The sequence below is a fragment of the Mastigoproctus giganteus genome, chromosome 12 (assembly GCF_048544385.1).
Source record: "Mastigoproctus giganteus isolate SK-2022 chromosome 12, ASM4854438v1, whole genome shotgun sequence".
Classification (NCBI taxonomy): Eukaryota; Metazoa; Arthropoda; class Arachnida; order Uropygi; family Thelyphonidae; genus Mastigoproctus; species Mastigoproctus giganteus.
This window is the reverse complement of record NC_143586.1, coordinates 121,068,487-121,088,366: the sequence shown is the minus strand read 5'-3', so window position 1 is coordinate 121,088,366 and position 19,880 is coordinate 121,068,487. Positions and strand designations below refer to the sequence as shown.

The following is a 19,880-nucleotide window of genomic DNA, read 5'->3' as shown; positions in this document are numbered from 1 at the left end:
TTATATTATTTTATTCCCGATTATTTCCGCTTTAATCCATTTATCTCATCATGAAAGTATGACTTTACAATATCGAACTTTTGTTCATGGATATGCAGTCTTTCATTCTGTAATCGTACAATATTTCTGAAATGGCGCTTGCATTGTTTCATTGTGCAATAAAAGTACAATTGTACTTTCATGAATGGATTATACAATTGTACTTTCATTAATTGTACATTCGAACTTTAATTGCAATGAATTGTACAGTTGCATTGTACAATGAAAGGGCCACTTCAGAAATCTGTTGATTTGATTGTGTGATCGTTAAATTCCTTTTACTGTTTTTCTTGGGTAGCCAACTGTGCCTCGGGTATCTTCACCTTCGAGAAGATGGCAGGGGTTATTATGAAAGAAGTCGCCAAGAGTCCGCTCTTCCTCGAAAACACTGAAACTTCCTTGACGGACGACTGTCTCTCCTACTGTCGAACTTCCCCCGACTGCTTGGGCGTGATGGTGAACTACAGCGAGCCGGGATGCTATGTTGTGACTTCTGGTAACGGAGTGAGGCGGGACACCGTAGTTCTGTCATCTGGAGGAAACAATTATTTTGAGAAGGTATGCATGCCTGGTAAGTAGCAAGCGCCACGAATTGGCAGCTCCACTTATACTAATTCGTGTTGATCCATTACTTCTCTTGTATGGAATAGTGAGTTATTGTATCCACACACACAGCTTCTGTTGCTCTTTCTCTTGCTTTCTAGTACCGATGACAGCAGTGTCGTGTGATAGACTGTGGGTTTCCGAAAGAGTCGTCGGACAAGAATTGATTGGCTTCGACGACAGGGTCGTAAGTTTAGTTCTTAGCCGTCTTCAGTGTCTGATGTTGTGTCTGGAGGAGAGGGGTTTCTCTTGCCGCTCAGGAGAATACGACTACGTGCTGCAGCAGTGTCGTCTTAGTGCGGAGGACAGGCGATCCCAGCCCAGTTCCTTCCGTGCTTCTATTGGAGACGTGGATTACTTCGAGAATCAGTGTGTGTCTCGTAAGTTTCTCCCACTTTGGGATGTGCAATTGTACGGTAGGCAACAGTTCAACTTCTCACGTGAATAATCATCAATCAATCAAACACAGGCCTGAAAATTGCAACTTTATGTTACTTTCTCTTAGTTTGCGGCTGATTTCAGAAGTGATGTCCATTTTTTTTTTGTATTATGTAAAGATTTTCTACATATTGGGTTAACTGAAAATATGTTCTTCCTTATTTTGTAAATTTAATTTAATTAAATGTACTCAAATTAAAACAACACAAATTAAAATAACGCTTAAACTGTTTTGTAATAATATTGTACGAAAGTAAAGAATATAAAAGGAAAACATTAATTCACAAGTGAACGTTTTGAAATTTACTAAATTTCTTGGAATAAATTCTGGGTCTTTTTAGTTTCAAATGTGGAGTTTATTTTACACATTACACCCACCTTCGCTAGTATCTTATTTCCATCTCTTTTATATTTTGGTGTAATTGCCCTCCCAGTTCTTTGCTGACGGAACCAAGATTTCTCTGTAAAAAAACAAATCAAGGAATGAAACTTAAAGATCATTTTTAATCAAAAGTTTTCAAACTTATTGGGCATGTTTTCAACGATATTTTCATAAATTTGCATCTTTTTTTATTTCCTAAGAAGTTGGGAACAATACTTTTGAAACCAGTCCAAGATTTTCTTTCAACTGTGGTCAGCGTTCCTTCAAACTACTCGTCTGATGTTAATTTTTTTTCTTAGCTTTGGGCCACGAAAATGCCCTCTTTGATTTTCATATCAAATAAACTTGGCAAGCGATTGTATATGGGCTAAAAGCAATTATGATCATTCTATTATTGTTTAAAGCCTTTACACAGTGTTTCATTAACCTCAATTTCATATAAAATGAGTACTTTTGTTTAGCCCACCAGACTTTCGCGTTCAGTATTTTTCAACTCGGTATACAGCTCTCTGCCTAGACCATGCTTCTTTGTGCCATGCTAACTCCATGTTCTGCTGGCCCATCACACGTATGAAATATGTGAATTGACCCAACACCATACGTAGGACTAGCTAATGACTAGTATGTCCTTTATATTTAACTTTACTAAAATGTTTGGAGTTTTAAGAAAGTAAACCGAATGTGCAATTGGCACAGATGTATAAACGTTGTTCTCTTTTCAAGCGGAACGCCTTTCCGATTAATTGTTTTTTTTTGGGGAGGGGGGTGGAATAAGTGAACATTTTCCACTCACTTGGTTCATATGCTGGAGCTGCGGTCATTAATTCTAAAATATTGCTGAAATAGATAATGAATGTTCCTGAAAAATGTGTGTAACCAACAGTATCTGTACCACAAAAATGATGCTGAGAGAGAGAGAGAGAGAGAGAGAGAGAGATTATTTTTAAGTTGGAAAACAGCGAGTCAGAGCTGATTGTATAGGGTGGAGATTTCACCTCAGAGTCATAAGTTTTTATCGCACTCCAACGACATCGAGAAATTTGTCTGGAACAATTTATTTCCGATTTATTGATAATAAGCGATGGATTACTCAGTTGCTGAGTTTCATAAATGAAGCATTAAACTGAGGTAATGGTTGATTAGTAAATATTTTTAGAAATTTTTGATTGGCTTTTATAAACTATATGGAGCCGGCAACATTTGTCCATTTATCCATATACCGCCTAAAAGAAAATCAAGAAGTCTAGAAGATTATAGCCTTTCGAAACACGTATACAAATCATTATATATTGTGGAAAAGGTTGTATGGCAAAGATGCTGTATTATTATTATTATTATTATTATTATTATTAGCATATAGTGCAAGGGAGCCTAAGGCTTATGCTGCACCAGCCAAAAAAAAAAAAAAAAAAAAAATTCTGAATTACTCAGAGAGAGAGAGAGAGAGAGAGAGAACAAGAATCAGAAAGGAATCACCAAGAAAAAGAAGAATGATGATATCCAGCTCAGGACCCTGGGTGTGCCAAGCCCATGCTCACCAGATGTGAGCCCCTGGTACCAAACTTTTTTAATGCGATTTTAAATGTCCTTTATTATTATTATATTCTGTTTCTATTATATTATATTCTTTTTATTATATTATATATTACAGAATATATTATATTCTGTAAGTGAAAATAATCTTGTTTTTCCTGGACTGTACAATTTTGCTGCACTGCACTTTTTTATGTAGTGTACGTCCAGCCACCTCAGGAACCAGGTCCCGAAGTTGCTGGATTTGGGAGATTCAACTGTGTTGAGGATTTTGTGGTGGTTGAGGAGTATAAGCAAATCAGGTCCATGAAGATGGTAGATTCGTATATGAAATGATCTTTTTATTTTTAGCCTTTTAGTCTTGCACTTTAGAAAAGCAATCATTTCTGTGGTGTGTCGTGTGAAAAACTGTGTGAAGCCCATGAAGTTTTTCAAAAAATCTGTATGTGATGGGGAGAAATGGATGCCACTTTTGAACTCAGCAACTACTAACGAATTACTAATGGACATAACTTTTCAGAAACCATTGGTCTGTGCTATTGTTTTCTATAATTGCTATTGCAAAATTTTTTTACTGTTAATATTTTAAGAAAGTTTCAAACACTGTGAAAAATCTATTTTATTCTCTCTTTGAAGAAGATATGACTTACGTAGGCCAACAGATATTTCAAAGTTATTATGCACAACAGATATTTCGATTTATCTCTTTTTCGGTGATATCTCAAAAAAAAACAAAAAACCAACTACATCAAGACACGTGACTAACAATTTTTAGGATTTCACTCTCGTTTTTAGTTTATATGTGGTATTGAAATTATAAGCTTAAAATGTGATTATGATCGCTGTTTATTCGGACAGAAGTTTGTGATAACTTCAGGGTGCTGTTACTTAATTTCATCAGAAGTTCAGGAATTATATGTGTTCCTCGGTTAGCACGGTGATTACGCTTCTTGTCCTGCTACACCGTGCCGAAAAGACCTGGGTTGAGTTCCCATCAAGATGACAAGAATTTTTATGGGCTTTTCTGATAACGTTGTCGAGTTGGTCAGAAATGGTATGAAAAAATTCAGTGCGCGCAATTTACGGAAACCAATATACTATTCGCCTCATAGTCTTAGTTGCCTCAGTGAAAATTCTAAACTGGATCTGTGTCACAAGTGCTGGGGATGACGCATCAGTGACTATTTCCAGAATTCCGATTATCAATATTATTTTGTCAGATTCTTGGTGATCGGCTATATTCTTCTTGGAAGAGTGGATTGAAGATATTTTTGTCCATATAAATAATATTTGGGTAAGCTGCGATCCCATGTCTAGGAATGATACCTGTCAACCCGTTGTAACATTATACCCTTGGAAATGGGAATATTGTGAATGCCTAGAATAGTTAGTAACTTTTCGATGTTTCAGTTGAATAAAAGTGCTCCTTTACAGCATAGCCATTTTGTTTGGAGAGAGAGAGGTTCAAATCTAATCGGAGGCTAGAGAAAATTTTTAAATGTTTTCTTCAACCGGAGAAGAGTTAGCAAGCACGGTCTGAGAGAGTTTGATCCCTCCCCCCTCAAATGAGATACTCCGGGTTTTTTAGGTGGCACAACGTGTAAATCGGCCGTGAACAAACTTGCGCAGGTAGAATAAACTACAAAACCGTATCCTGCTCCTAAGAGCTGGCGAGAATATTCTCATGAGGTCTGCTTTGAGTTTATAAAAAATTTCGTGTATTAAAAGAATTATAATACAAGAATTAGTATGCCCTACATAGTCAGTAGAAGTAGTATTATTCCATTAGGAATTTAATGTATTAAACTAATTAACAGTTTTCAGACCAATTTTTACTTAACAACGTCTGTTTGTGTCGTACTGACCAGCATTAAATTAGTCCCACACCCGAAAAAAAATTAAAATTATTTCGGTACGAGACATATTCGTTGGGAAGCAGGGAATGGGGGATCGGGGATCGTTCTTAACAGTACAACCAACCTTTTAAAGTGATCAGAAATTTATTAGTGATTAGAACACGTGTTTTGTGGTATACGCATCCATATTTTGTTCGCTTGCAGGAACACGGGCAGTGAAGAAGGATCTTCGCTACTGTGACGGTCTCAAGGATTAGTAATGGGATAATTACTATCCCCGGATAGTAATTTTAAATAGAATATAATTCTATTTATAATAATCTTTCACTGATTTTGTGTGGTGAAAAAAAAAAAACATAAAAATTGGATTCGCCTTTGAAAGATCTGTTGTGTGTTACTAAAACATCTCCAAGAACACTGCTTTTGTTTTGTTGATAACTCTTTAATTCCCTATCTTACAGAAAGTGTCAATAGCTGTGATTATGAGCAGCAAGAGTCAGTCCAGTTGTTACAAAAAGACATGATGAGGTCTGCTTTCAGCCCAGCACAGTGCCGTGATTTGTGCGATAATAATTTGCTCTTCCTCTGTCGTTCGTTTACGTACCAGCCATACATCGCAAGGTGTTGGCTAAGTGGAGATGACACGTTCAACTTGGGGTCCCGAGCTCTGGTGCGCAGTAAAGATTCTCTGTACTTCCAGCGTTCCAACTGTCTGGATTGTAAGTGAACTCGATGTTTGTTGAAATACTTACATCTGTTGGAAATGGGGGGGATGTAACCAGAAATATTTAAAAATTATTTGAGAACATTGATGAATGCAGTTAAGCGTTTTCTAACTTCAAGATTTCCACACAGTTTTCTCTAATCGTGCCATCTTGCGCGCGCACACAAAGAAATCTTACTGATTTTTTTTGACCTCGTCTTCTCAAAGCAGTTTGATAAGCTGATATTTCAGATTACCATCTTGAGAAAAAGAAATGTCACCTGCCCCAAAAAAATCTTCCACTTGTTAAAGAAATGCCGTGGTGTACTTACATTCTCTTTGGCTTATAAACTCTGATTTTATAGTCATCTTGGAGTTATAAACAGGAATTTAAAAATCTATATTTTAAAGTTTAAAGATTTATAAAGTCTGTAGAAGAAAACGAAGAGCTGGTAGGTTGCAGATGCGAGAACCCAACTCACATTATGCAAATAAAAATTAAGAGAGAAATTGCACTGGAATATTATCTGAATTGTATATTTTATATACAATTCCGTATAGTTTATATATAATATACGCAACCGTAAATAAAAACTTCTTTCTGATGGATATCGCTTTGAAAATAACGCAAAATATTATTAATATTCCAATAATAGAGTATATAAATTTTTTTCACAATTTTAATCTTTTATTGGTAATTCATTGCTAACTTCAGAACTGAAACGTTTTGAAAACCACTCCACTTCTGTTACTTAAAGATGGGGTTGCTCATTTGATTCTTTGTTTTATTTTCTAGTGAAATTGAAGTGCAACAGGGATGGGATGGTGCTATCTCTCAATACTTTGGATCCCTTTGAAGGTCGTATATTCTCGGAGAAAGATCCCAATTCATGCCAAGTGTTTGGAAAAGGAAAAACTTCTACCAAATTTGTGATGCCTTTAGAAGATGACTCTTGTGGAGTGATAGACGAGGTAAGCGGAACTTCTAAAAAAATACCTCTAAGTGAAAGCGACAAATGCTTTCAGTTCGTGAGACAAATATTTTCTGTAGCTCTATCATTATCTTACTCTTCAAATCAAAAACTCAAATTCCACCTTGAAAACAAATGTATGCTACATGCTTTTGTTCAGTGTCCTTTATTCAAATTGGGGAATGGGCCTTTATTCCTTCAGATGTTTCATCTTGATATATGAAACCTTAATTGGTAATTCCCAGAATCTGGTCTGGTAATTAGAGAGAAAGTGCCAGTCAATGTCAGAGAGTGGCACTGTTTAGTGCCAATCTATAGCAGAGTAAATGATATTTTTTCCAAAGATATAAAAATGATAACTTTTGAATGGATCCGTTAAATTTAAAGCGTGATTATAAAGCGGGATTGGTTGTTCTGTTGCGAATTTACAAAGACTTGTCATGCTAAAACTACCAACTATAGTCGAGAGAAATTGTACAGGAGGTTCAAGGCAACTTACTAGCATCCCTCCCCTCTTTCACCCACTTAATTAGCGATACCGTATGCTGTGCGTTTCTTATACCATCAGCTTTCTGGTGAGAATGGATGGAATTGTGTCGTGAATCAGTTGCGGAATAGCTATAAATTTCTCTCGACTATCATCATCATCATCCTATTACAACTACCACTTCTAAATTTGCGCAACTGAAACAAATCCAAGTAACGACTTTTTAAATTTCGAAAGTTAATTGGCCTAGTGATTATTTTATTTTGTTAAATGTTTTTATCATTTTTAAACATAATTTTAAGGAAAAATTTGATTGGAAGACTTAGTGGATTACTATCTGCACTAGGGGTGCACCGTCGTTGGGAACAAAACACCCTGAGGTCAAAATTTTGAACACAAATATAAACTGCCTCTGGGTAAAAGAGGCAGTTTATATTTAACTGTAAATGTAAAAAATATAAAAAAAATAAAATATATATATATATTTAACTGTAAAAAAGGCAGTAAAAGATGAAAAGTTTGGTTGTACTGGATCTAGTGGAGCTAAAAGAGATGGCGAATAGACAGACAGCTAGATAGGCTTTCCAAATTATAAATTTTGTGAGCGTTTATGAAATTACTTGGTCTTTTTGCTTTGTAAAAACACATAATAAGAAAATGTTACAGAAAACGTTACACAGTATTTCTCAGTCAATGTAGAATGCGTACAACAAAAACTCAAGCAAAAATCTATTTTTAAATTTATTAATTTTTAATATTTAAAATTAGCAGTGGGACGTAAACGATTGAAAGTATGTTTATGAGAAATAGGTTATCGTATTAGTGCCAAATAATTTAAACTAAATATTTGAAATTTAGGCCTGACTTTGTAAACTAATAATTTCGAAACACGTTGGTAAAAAAGTCTTTGAAAATTTATCATGTGAATCAGCATAAACGCTTTTACGAAATAGTAATCAATCATATTCGTAATGACGTTAGAACAACTTTAAATAAATACATTCTGGAAATGTAGAAGTGGTCCAATGTAGGAACCTGGTTCCTTGATTGGACCAGAACTTGAATTGTTCTAGAATCATAAAATACTGCTTTTTATACATAATGGAATATATAATACAGATATACAGTAGTCAACTCTTAGATAATAGAACATACTTTATTGTTTAATGGGCTCACACACAAAGCAATAGTATATTTTTTTTTGGTTTTTTTAACTCTAGCGCATTCTTCGTGTACTCATTTACGATATGACGTGTATTGGATCATAGCGTACATCTCTTGCTTTTCACAAATAAAGAAATACCAGCTTTCATTATCTTGCTGTTCTTCAGTAGGCCCCGGAGTTCTAGGACCCTGTTGATATTTAAGTTTTTTTCCCTTAGGCTTTCGCTGTTTCATCTGAAGAGATTCATTGTAAGGACTGCTTGTCAGTTCAAGAACAGGCTGAGTGCTCTTCATTGCAAAAACAGCAGTAGGTCCTGGAGAAATGTCTTCTTTAGGTGTACGCACATCAAATTTAGGCTTCTTGCTGGCACACTCAAGTGATATAGGCCTAGATATATCTTGTTAAGACGGCAGTCTTAACAAGATATATCTGGGAACTTTGAGCATTAGTGTGCAGAAACTGCATTTTTGGGTAGAATATCCTTCTGTTAAATTGCTGAGAGCAACAGATGGAGAGAAATGGTGATCTTGAAATACATTTCTGTCAACTGGCCAAACTCCTGTTTTGGCAAACCGAAATAGAAGCAGAAATAGAAATAGAAGGCTTGGATGAGCACGAAGCAGCTTCTTAGTTTCAAACATCAATAAACTGCGCGGTTCATAATACTGTTAGTTTACATTGCTGTAAAACGTAAACATATTTTCCTGAATTATCTATTTTTACGAAGTGTCAGTAGTTAATTGACTGACAACAGTTAAAGAGTATCTTTGAAAATACGTTTCCTTCATAAAACCTCCAGTCCATTCTGGGAAACAGTATGTGGTCCATTCTAGGCAACAAAGTGATATCTTGTATTCAGCATTTTGACGTAGAGTAGTCAAAAGATAAGGCAAGAAAACTAACAGTAATTCGAGGAAATTCAAATCTATTGATGAGTATTAATCAATTATAAGTATTCAAAAATCACCAAGAAATTATCACGAGATTGTGAAAGCCTTGAAATAAAATAAAAAGCATCAAAAACACACTTTTCAATTTCAAATTCGCACTACTTGCTCGATGAAGACGAAACTATTGTGACAGACTGTACTGTAAGGTGTATTTAGTGTCAGACGGCACCAGGGGTTTCCCCCATCTCCGTGTTGCTTTCATTGTGGGTGTACCAGTTCACTGCGAAATGCCAGAGATTTAAAAGTGTGTGGGCTTTGTATCTGTGTGATGTCGTGTACCGTTGTTCATCTGGTCGTTTAGCAGGGGCCTCAGCAGGGGCCGCTGGACCCCTGCTGAGGCCCAACGTTGCCCCACCTTCGCCCCGTGGAGGCAGACCAGGAACCCAGTAGTTTTAGTTTCACTCTGGCAGGTCCTGCCACCTAATTTCCTGAGATTTCAGAGGCTAGGACCTAAAAAAAAAAAAAAAAAAAAAAACGCGCGCGCTCTTTTATATGCACGTACGTACAGACAGAGACATATATCCATCATCGTCGGTTTGATGATCGTTAGGTGAGGGGGATAATGCTTGCATAATAAAGGCCGAAAGAATGGGCGAACGGGAATTTTGACATAATTAAGTTTTTGTGTGTGGGACATTCGCTAGCATAAAGATAGAGTGGGTGGGAGACTGAAGGCTGGGGGGGTTAAGGCAGAAATATGGGGATGATAGAGTAGGCAACCCCAGAAGTCAGTGAGGCATGCCCATGCCTCACCAGGAGAAAGTAGGGGCGCCGGGGGGACTGTCCCACCACCGGCGCAGGGGAGGGGGTGGAAAGGCACCAGGCAAGGGAGCCCGGTGAGCTAAAGAGCAGATGTTCTTTGGTTATAATGGTAGCGGGTTGTGGGCTGTGGCCATTTGGTTTCTCCTCGTCCTCCTCCTCGTGAACAGTGCCTGTGCATAATCCGAGAAGGCTTGATACTCCTCCTTTGTGTCTAGGAGGTAATGTTCTTGTCCCTGTGGTAAGTAGTGGATTCTGGTGAGTAAAACACCACGTAGGTCTTCATAGAGCCTGCAGTCATACATTAGGTGCTGCCAGCTCTCCAGCCCCCCGCAAGTGCAAGTTGGATCAACCTGAATCCCAAGTAGAGACAGTTTGGCATTAATAGCTCCGTGTCCAGTTAAGAGGTACGTTGCTTGTAGACCTGGGGAGAACCAGTTGGGTGAGGTTGGGTAGTTTTGTTCAATATTGAGTAGAAATTTCTTTGTGATCTCTCCCTTTTGAGAATTGCACCACCTTTCCTGCCATGCCTGCTGCAGGTGAGTTTGTATCCTCTTCTTTTCCACATTTCTGTTGCTGGTTAGGTCAATAGTGAACCCCAGAAAAGTCTGTGGAGTGCCTTTGTCTAGGTAGTATATATAAGGTATAAGGTATGTTAGTGTCTAACGGCTCCTGGGATTTCTCCCATCTCCGCGGGTGTACATTGTATCGGGGCCAGAGATTTGAAGTGTGTGGGGGTCATGTGCTGTATATTGTGTTGTGCCCTTTGTTCCTCCGGTCTATTAGCCGACGAGCCCCTAGTGGGACCCGACGTTACCACACCATGCCACGGGGAGGCTGACCGGGTGTACCACTGTAGCTAGAGTACTCTGGCGGGTCCTGCCACCTACTTTCCTGGGATTTCAGTGGCTAGGACCAGATTTGAGAATGAGATGATCGCTGTTTCTTGAGCAACGGTTGTAATTTTAACAGAGCGTAGGGTTGTTCGCTGATAACTTGTTCTAGGGCCAAATAGGTCGGGCAGTAATTTTGATGTTTTTAGATTTAGACCTGTGGGGGCATGAGTGTGTGTGTATATAAAAATATATACACACACACACACCCACACACAAATATATATATATATATATATATATAAACTAAAAAAAAAAAAAAAAAAAAAACAAAAAACGTTGTGCAAGAGAAAAGTAAGGGAGGAAGGCAAAAAGACTGGAGGGTAGGAAACAGAAGAAAGGGGCCAATAGGGAAGATGGCCCCTGATGACAGTGTGGCATGCCCAACGCTTCACCAGAGAGAAGAGTGGGGTGGCGGGTGAACGAAAACCACCTCCCCACAAAAAAAAAAATAAAAAATAAAAAAAAAATAATAATAATAAATAAAAAAAAATAATAATAATAATAAATAAAAAAAAAAATAATAATAATAATAATAATAAATAAAAAAAAAAAATCATTCTGTAAGAGAAAAATAGGGGGGGGGGAGTAAAAGAACGGATGGCAGGAAACAGAAGAAAGCCGGAAAAAAAAAAAAAAAAAAAAAAAAATGAGAGAGAGATATACCCCGCAAGTTCAGGGTAGGTACAGCAAGCACGGCCAGTCAGTTGGAGCCGACAACTTGCTGGAAATCCAGCAGTGTGAGTGCTGCTATGGTGGATGGGTCATGTTCAGTAAGGTCTAGTTCAGGTGCCATCATTGGGACTCCATTTGGTGAGTCTTTGTCGCATCCAGACTGAAGGCTGGTCCAGTAGTCCATCAGAACGAACAGTGGGGGTGGTCAAAACCGGGAGTCCAAGATTAATGGTCAAGTCCAGAGATCGATCCTAGGCCTCTTCTTGATGAGATGTGTCACGTCTGGTCGAGAGAAGTTTGTCCAGGAATCAATGATGAGGAATTTGTCAAAGTATGTGTGGACCCTGTCTTTGATTGCACTGCTGGTCAAGTCTTGTGCAAGTTGGTCCAAGGCATTAGCATTCATGGCTCAATGATGAATAGCAACAATTGGCAGTCATGGTTGTTATGACCTATTGATTCGGATACTAAGGTGGTGGTAGTGCTTTCTGCCTGGTAAATAAGTCCATTGCAAATTGAGTCAGAGCTCGGTAAGTTTCTTCATTCTGTAGGGTGAGGTGTTCTTGATTTTGGTAGTTGAAGCGTAGTTTTGTTATTAGGATCCTCCTAAAGTCCTCGTAGATTTCACAGCTGTGGGCAAGGTGCTCCCACGTCTGATCCTCTCCACAGTGGCAGCGGGGTGAGTCTGAAATTCTGAAGTCATGTAGTTTTTTCTGGAAGGAGCCATGTCCAGTGAGGAGGTAGGTAGCATAGAGTCCTGGTGAAAACCAGACAGGTGTGAGGGGGTAGAAGGCCCTGACATCAGGGAGGAATCTTTTGGTGACAGCGCCTTTAGTTGATGTCTGCCATCTTTCTTGCCAGGTGTCTGTTAGGTGTTCATTAAGTCTCTTCTTTTCAGCGTTTCTATTATTTGCTGGGTCAGTGGTGAAACCTGCACAAGTAACTGCTCTTCCTTTGGCTATTTGGTAGAGCAACCCATGACGAACAATCTCCAGGTCCAGTGGAAGAGATCCAGTGAGGACCTGTAGCGCATGGGTGCTGACAGTGCGACAAGCACGCGAGGACAGAAGGAGAAGAGAGCGCTGGATAGTTCCTAGGCGCGATCTGTTTACTACGGTATTGGCCTTCTTGTACCAGACTCCAGAAGCATAGGTGATAACCGGGATGAAAACTGCCTTATAGAAGAGTGACAGCGTTCTCTTCTTTAAGCCCCAGTCCTTCCGGGCAACTCTTGAGACTTGGGCAGCATACTTCCTGATCTTAATCCTGAGTTGGTCTAGATGAGGAGTGAAGGAAAGGTTTTTGTCTAAGATCAAACCTAGATATTTAAGCTCTGTTTTTAGTTTTACTGTAACACCATTGACCTTGATTTGGGGTGGTCTTCTCAAATCAAGGGTGCCTTTTAGTAGGATCGAATTGGTTTTCTCTGGGGAGATCTTTAGGTTGTTATGCTCTGCCCAAGTCTAGGTAGTATAGTAGGCCGCGTTGTATGATTTCTAGGTCCAGCGGGAGAGTGCCTGCGAGCACTTGCAGGGCGTGGGTGCTCACCGTGCGGCAAGCGCGAGTGATGGTTAGGAGGATGGATCTGTGAATTTGGTCCGTGATACGTCTGTTTACTGCTGTTGTAGTTTTTTGAAACCATGCACCGGATGCGTAGGTGACGATCGGAGTGAAGATAGCTTTGTAGAACAGTTTGAGGACTCGCTTTTTTAAGCCCCATTCTTTACGCGTGACCCTGGCAACCATGGCTGCGTAGCGTCTTATTTTTTTACGGAGATATTTCAGATGGTCCTGAAATGACAGTTTTTGGTCCAATATCACGCCTAGGTATTTCAGTTGGTTGGAGAATTTGATTGTTTCCTGCCCAATTTTTATTTGCGGAGGCCGCCTAAGATCAAGGCGTCCCTTTAGTAGGATGGAGTTTGTTTTTGTGGAGGATATTTTGAGTTGATTTCGGTTTGCCCATTCTTGGAGAGTGGTCAGGGCCCGATTTGCGAGGACCTCTAACGCAGCTCTTGAGTTTGCCTGTATCGTCAGAATGAGGTCGTCCGCAAATGCCTGAGATTGTACTTCATTGAGATCGATGTTAAGAAAGGTGTCCAAGACAATATTCCACAGTAGTGGGCCAAGGACCGAACCTTGAGGGCAGCCCCGATGGACATGCCTGGAGAGTGTGCCATAGGGGGCTGTGACTTTGATGGTTCTGTTGCTTAGGTAACTTTTGATTGTGTTATAGAGGTTTTCCGGCATGTTGGCTTCGCGCAACCTCGCCAGGACGCTCGGCCACCAAAGTGAGTCGAACGCCCCAGCGAAGTCCACGGCTATCACTAGGAAGTACTTTGTATTACATCTGTTTACCTTACTGTACTGATAAAAATGTATAACAATTCGCCATTAGATGCCAGCACAAACGTTAAAATCTCATATTTAACTCGGTGGTCCATCCTAGGCGCTGGTCCAATTCAGGCAACCTTCCCCTACCTGTTTACTGGACGAAAATATCTTAGCACAGTAATTACAATCGCCACGCTGGGCATGAATTCGAATTTCCATCAGTGACGTGGGAATTCTTAAATAGTGTGGTGAGTTAGTTCATCTTAAGTGAGGGTCGCATGGTTTTTTTTTTCCTCCTGAAACTCGGGTTTTTAGTCCAGTAAACAGGCAAGTCGATCCCAGAATATGCGCGTTTTACTGGTACTTCATAGACTTAGTTATTTTGGCGCTTAATACACACACACAGATCATAATCTTCAGTAAACGAACAAATAAATGAATGCGCACCAGTAGACATCCATGTAAAACTTACCATAGTCCACAACAAATAGGACCATGTAAAAATTATTTTGAAAATTGCTTTGGGACCGTAATTATAAATAAGGTAATTTGAACAAATCTCTCTCTCTCTCTCTACTGCACATTTGCTTCCATCTGCTGGACAAAGATGATTGGCTTTCATTACATATCTGTACAGAAGTGCCCCAAGGTGTACTATTATCTGGGCTATTATCGCTGTCCTGATACTTTTCATTCGTTCTAGCCTCACGCGCTTTACCTCAGATGATAACCGTGCATCTCTAGGACACGTGTCTTAGAGATAGCAGTGTATCACTGCACCAGCCACCGCGACTTCTATTCTGCTTCTCATAGGGCGGAGGAACTGAGCTACTCTTGAACTCAGATTTCGAATACATTACAACTTAGTTGTGACCGATTCTGTTTAGCATTTTAATGTGAACTATTGTGTTCATTATTTGCATATAATTTTATTTAATATATCTTGCTTGTGATTTTCTTTTTATGTTACTCTTTCTAATTGTGCATTATTCCACATACGTTTATGTAATATGTACTCTTGTGGGTAGCACAGTTGGTATAATCACCGTTCTCCCCACACCGGGTGGAAAAGGCCCGAGTTCGAATCTCGTCAAATGATACGAGGAATTTTTATGGGCCTTTTTCCCAACGTGATTGAGTTAAGTCGGTCTCAATATGGCCTAAGTTACTGATGCGACTAAACCAACCAACCAACTGCGTGCGTCTTAGTCCGCCGTGGTGGAAAAATCTGTTATAAAGATTATTTATTTATTCTCAAAAGTTTTCGGTAGTACAAGCTTTAAATCTGATGTTTAATTTTAAGTCTCAGCAACGTTTATTTTTATTCGTGAAGTATATTTGCGCAATTAAATGAACTTGGAACTTCTGTTTGCTTTCCAGGGAGACGGACACTTTACAAACACCATCGTCATCCAACACCATCCTATTATTCAGAGGAAGGGCGATCGGATAATACGACTCTTGTGCGTGTACTATGCTGCCGAAAACAAGTCTGTTAGTAACACCTACAGGGTTGTAGCAGGGTAAGAAACCATCCTTTTCATCCTCTGAATTTTGCGCCCTCTTTGTCCCTCTCATACTGTAAGTTATATTTTTACATGCTTGACTGATATTCTAAATGTTAATATCATTTATTTCTTAGCCATGCTTTAAGCATTTCTGTGCTACTTTACTAGCAGTGACATTGGAGGCAGATATAGCCGGGAAAATTATATACTTTTTCATATGATACATGAGAAAGTCTACAACTCACATAATCGCTTTTTTGTGTGATTTGGAAAACATGATATATGTTGTTGGGTGTTGTTGGCAGACAATCTAGCATATTTGTAATATCCGTTGGACTGGAACTAAAAACCTCTATTACAAGGGACTCTTACTCGGATCGGTATATCTTTGATATCCTTTTCAAATTAATTACGCCATAATAATTTGATAAGGATAATAGAGATCCCAGATAGGGTCTCAGTTAACAAATATTATCACTTATTTAGATCTTAGTCCATTTGTAACAGCACAAAGTAATTAGTGATTTTATTGAGGAGGCAGGAAATTCTGTAGGGTACTGTAGGGTATTCTGTAGGGTAATTCTGTACTGGATTCATTTTAATATGCGGTTTTGTCGGCGAAGAATTATGGGATTTTGGGATTATTTTGGCTTCTAAAAACTTATAATCACGACCTGATTAAAAAAATGTCGATTTTTAACTTTAATGTGGAACGGCATGTCATTTATCGAATTGTAAAAAAGTATATAACGCCAATAATGTTTCGTGGGATGCTACGTTCTTGTAAATAAACTGGATATGGCGTCTTTAACTGTGCTTCATATCACTCCGGATATTTCGAACATACAAAACTCTAAAAGAAGTCGACTGTAGCCTTATTTTGGAGTGTTGTACATGCGCTTTGAATGCTGGGGATTCAAACCCGCGTGATTATTAAATACGACAATGTTCTCGTATCTCTATACCTTGTGAACTTCCCTGATCTTATTGCGGTGGTCTCGGAGTAGAAACAAAAAATATTTATTTTTCATTTATTAAAAGTTTTATTTTAATTATTGACTGGCCGTATTCCTTAAAAATTGAGACAATTAGGCCCTCGGTGGGTTCTCCCCAAATCGGATAGAAAAGATCTGATTTCGAATCCCGTCGATTACATGAGGAATTTTTATTGGCCTTTTCACAGCGTGGCTGAGTTCGTTGGTCTCAGGCGAGGGTAGCGCGGTTTTTTCTCCCAGAAATCGACCACAGAACACACGCAATTTACAGACAATATATACCGCGCAATATTGCCTAAGTGGCTGATGCGCCTAAAACCCAACAACAACAACAGCATTACCCAGCTGCACGTTATATCACAGAGTACAGTATCGTAGTAAACTTGGCTTTCTGAGTTTTAATTTAATCATATTAAAATTTTTATATAACAAAAATTTTTATGTAATGAAGCTAAATTTCTCTCGTTTCTGCTTATAGTGTTTACATTTCTAGTAGATGAATTTGAATTTCTTTTGTCAACAGAGGCGAAGTGAGTGTGACGTCAGTAGTGAACGCAACTGCAGCCACTCCAAACATCCAACTTCGCGTCACTGACAGAAATGGTCAGGATGTTCGAGGAGCAAAAGTTGGAGATGAACTGTACTTAAGAATAGAGATAGATGACGATAGTAAGATCGATTTACTTTTTAATAATCTCATTTTTAATAATGAAGTTACCTTTATTTACTTGCAGTTATTTTCTCGCAATAATGAATACTGTAATACAATTTTATGAGAATAGAAGAAAGATTGATTGATTTGTAAATAATTGAATTTCCTTGGACGTTAAAATATTTCTACAAGAAGTTGATTTAAAAATATTCCCTTTTCCCACGCGCACCACTACTGGCTACCCATGCAGGAAACTTTATTTTGAACAGGACTTCAGTGTAAAAAGGAGGCAAAGATTTCTGTGGGTCACAAACCCCCTCCATCAGTGCTCAGTTACAAGATTTAGATTGATTTGTAAATAATTGAATTTCCTTGAATGTTTAGATATTTCTATTAAACATATCCAAGGATATTTTATAATCACTCTTAGTTATTTAATTTTTATGTGAGTACTTAGAAAGGGTTGTGTAACTTACTCCAAACGTTTTTCTGTCCTCTCCGGATGTTCTCTTCAGAATAAAGATAATTTCTTGCAAATGGACTCAAGGTAGATGTTATGTACTGTTAGTTATTTAGTTTATTAAACTTTGTGAAATCCTGCTAAACTAATAATAACTTCTTTAGGTGTATTTGGAATCCGTGCAAGGGATCTCATAGCCACGAGTGGTAATCAGGATGGTTTTATTACTTTAATCGACAGCACAGGGTAAGTTATTTTTGATTTTCAAGTCATAAATAAGGAACTTTATATTGTACATTTAATCGAGAAATTTATTTCCCAAACAACATGCGTAATATTAATTTATATTTGGGAGGGCGACTTCGTTATTTTAAAGCACTCGTGGTACTCCTTTGTAGATAGATCCTCTGTAGTTGTAAATAATGACGAATACAACACGGTGTGGAATGTAATAACTTACATCTATAGGAAATTTTAATTGCAAAGCTTTGCGCTACTTTTCCAGCTTGCGTCTAGTCGAAGAGGGGATAGTACAAAATAGAATTTCCATCCAACGTGTGAATCGTATTTAATCATATTGATGGTGTTCTCTTTAAACACGCAGTTACTCTGCCGTCAGCGAGTGACAGGTAGAGTTACTCAAATAACTCGTATCATGGTGGCGTTAAAAAAAGGATCATTTTGGCAGTTCATCACTGAATATTAATAATTAACTTTGTGCAGTTAGTGCATAAATTTAATTATTCTTAATTACCCCTTCATTTTATGTAAGGGAGCGTTATACACACTTGATTATTAATTACACTAATCCACTTAATCTGATATTTCAGGTGCCCAACCGATCCCAGCATTTTTCCCCCTCTGGAGAAGGTTCCTGGCACAAAAGCCTTACAGGCACGGTTTGATGCATTCAAGTTCTCAACAGACGTGATCGTGAGATTCGATGTGAACATCCACTTCTGTCTGGAGTCTTGTGAACCTGTCAGTTGTCCTGGAGGAATAGTGTCGTATGGCAGGAAGCGCAGGCAGGTTTATTACACCACCACTACGCAAACTGTCTTCTTTCCGGACTTTCCTCTCCAGCATGAGATCATCGTTGAAGGACTTCCTGGCCCGTCAGTCACGCGACAAACAGAGGATACACAATCAGGTACGGAAATGCCACTGGTTTCTTCTGTACGTTAGTTTTCACATAAAACTTTGATCGTAAATAGCAATACTAATGATTTTTGTGATTAAAAATACTGAGGCAACAGGTGTATTTTGTCTTCAACATATTTAAACTCCTCTCATTCTTCGGTAGACAGCCGTACTGACTGCTTGCAGTTAATTCTCGTGGTATTTATTTCTGCTTGCAGTTAATTCTCAAAGCGCCCATCTTATCGTCAAAACCGTCATCAGTTGGAATAGGCACTCTTCCCTACTTGAGTCAACCAATCAGGTTAGGAAGAGAAAATGACCCCATAAAAGGTGATCATTAGCCAAAGTGATCAGCTGGACCATTTACCTTTGTGTTGAAAACATAAAACCCTAAGTTAAAAATCTCATCGTAATATATCAACCCGTTTATTTCTTTTGTATTGTTTTCTTGCTTAATTTATTGTTTTGTTTAGTACATCCACAACGTTGCTTTAGTTACATTTGCTTTATGTACATCCACAAAGAGAATTATTTCCTCGTCTTAATTCGATATTTTTGTGCTTTTTTTTTTCAGAATGTGAAAGCAGCTCGGATTCCGTGTGCATCAGCAAGACTGTCCTTGTGGCCGTAATCATATCTGCTATAGCTATTCAAATTGGATTAATCGCAGCATGTATATCCTGTATTATGCTAAATCGACGAAGCAGAGATCCAGAAGATACAGTGTCTACGTACACGAGCCATTTGACTCCTTATGGAGGTGGGCGGGATTCGCTTAGGAGAGTCGATTAACACCAGAATACGCATTCAAAAAATCGGCCACGATTTTATATTAAAAATTTACGTCAAAACAGCTCTCCGAGAGGGAGAATGAGTCCCAATGCGCGTCAGCGAGAGATGAAAAGCGATCAATCGACTGCTCTTTTCAGGACTAAACTATCACACTAATCAAGAAGCAATTGTTACTTACCAGAGATTTGTTTTGTAATACTATTAAAATTAAATTAAAAAAAATAGCTTTCATTAATTAGTAATTGCCATTTAAATAGTTAAATAACGGTATTTATTGTTGGCAACCTTGCTTTGATCAGGCACTCATAAACACTTCACTTGGTTAGAAATTCCGTGCACGTGTGACATCTATACGTTCCGAAAAGTTTATACAAAGAGACAAATAATGCATTGAACTCACAGTGCATAACGTTACAAGAAACTTTGTGCGAAACACTTTACACTTCAATTGAAGAGATTCGCAGCACGGCCGTCTTACGTGACCCAATTATAGCGTAACTACTCCTAACTAGCTAACTAAGTGTTTTTTTTTCAATAAGTTCCAA

At 38.4% G+C, this 19,880-nt stretch overlaps 1 protein-coding gene across 4 annotated transcripts in view; it reads left to right on the top strand.

The window, feature by feature from the left end:
- LOC150077377 (uncharacterized) overlaps positions 1 to 19,503 on the top strand; it is a 93,699-nt gene extending 74,196 nt beyond the window's left edge. For 3 of the 4 annotated variants that reach the window (XM_090386913.1, XM_090386911.1, XM_090386912.1), the window contains 9 exons: positions 338 to 610; positions 744 to 1,022; positions 5,313 to 5,570; positions 6,351 to 6,526; positions 15,169 to 15,311; positions 16,815 to 16,960; positions 17,568 to 17,649; positions 18,234 to 18,553; positions 19,118 to 19,503. In XM_090386913.1, the coding sequence (XP_090243039.1) occupies positions 338 to 610; positions 744 to 1,022; positions 5,313 to 5,570; positions 6,351 to 6,526; positions 15,169 to 15,311; positions 16,815 to 16,960; positions 17,568 to 17,649; positions 18,234 to 18,553; positions 19,118 to 19,335 (1,895 nt within the window). In that variant the 3' untranslated portion in view covers positions 19,336 to 19,503. The remainder of the gene's footprint in view (positions 1 to 337; positions 611 to 743; positions 1,023 to 5,312; positions 5,571 to 6,350; positions 6,527 to 15,168; positions 15,312 to 16,814; positions 16,961 to 17,567; positions 17,650 to 18,233; positions 18,554 to 19,117) is intronic. The other variant, XM_090386914.1, reaches the window with a different exon arrangement.
- The last annotated feature ends 377 nt before the right edge of the window (positions 19,504 to 19,880 follow it).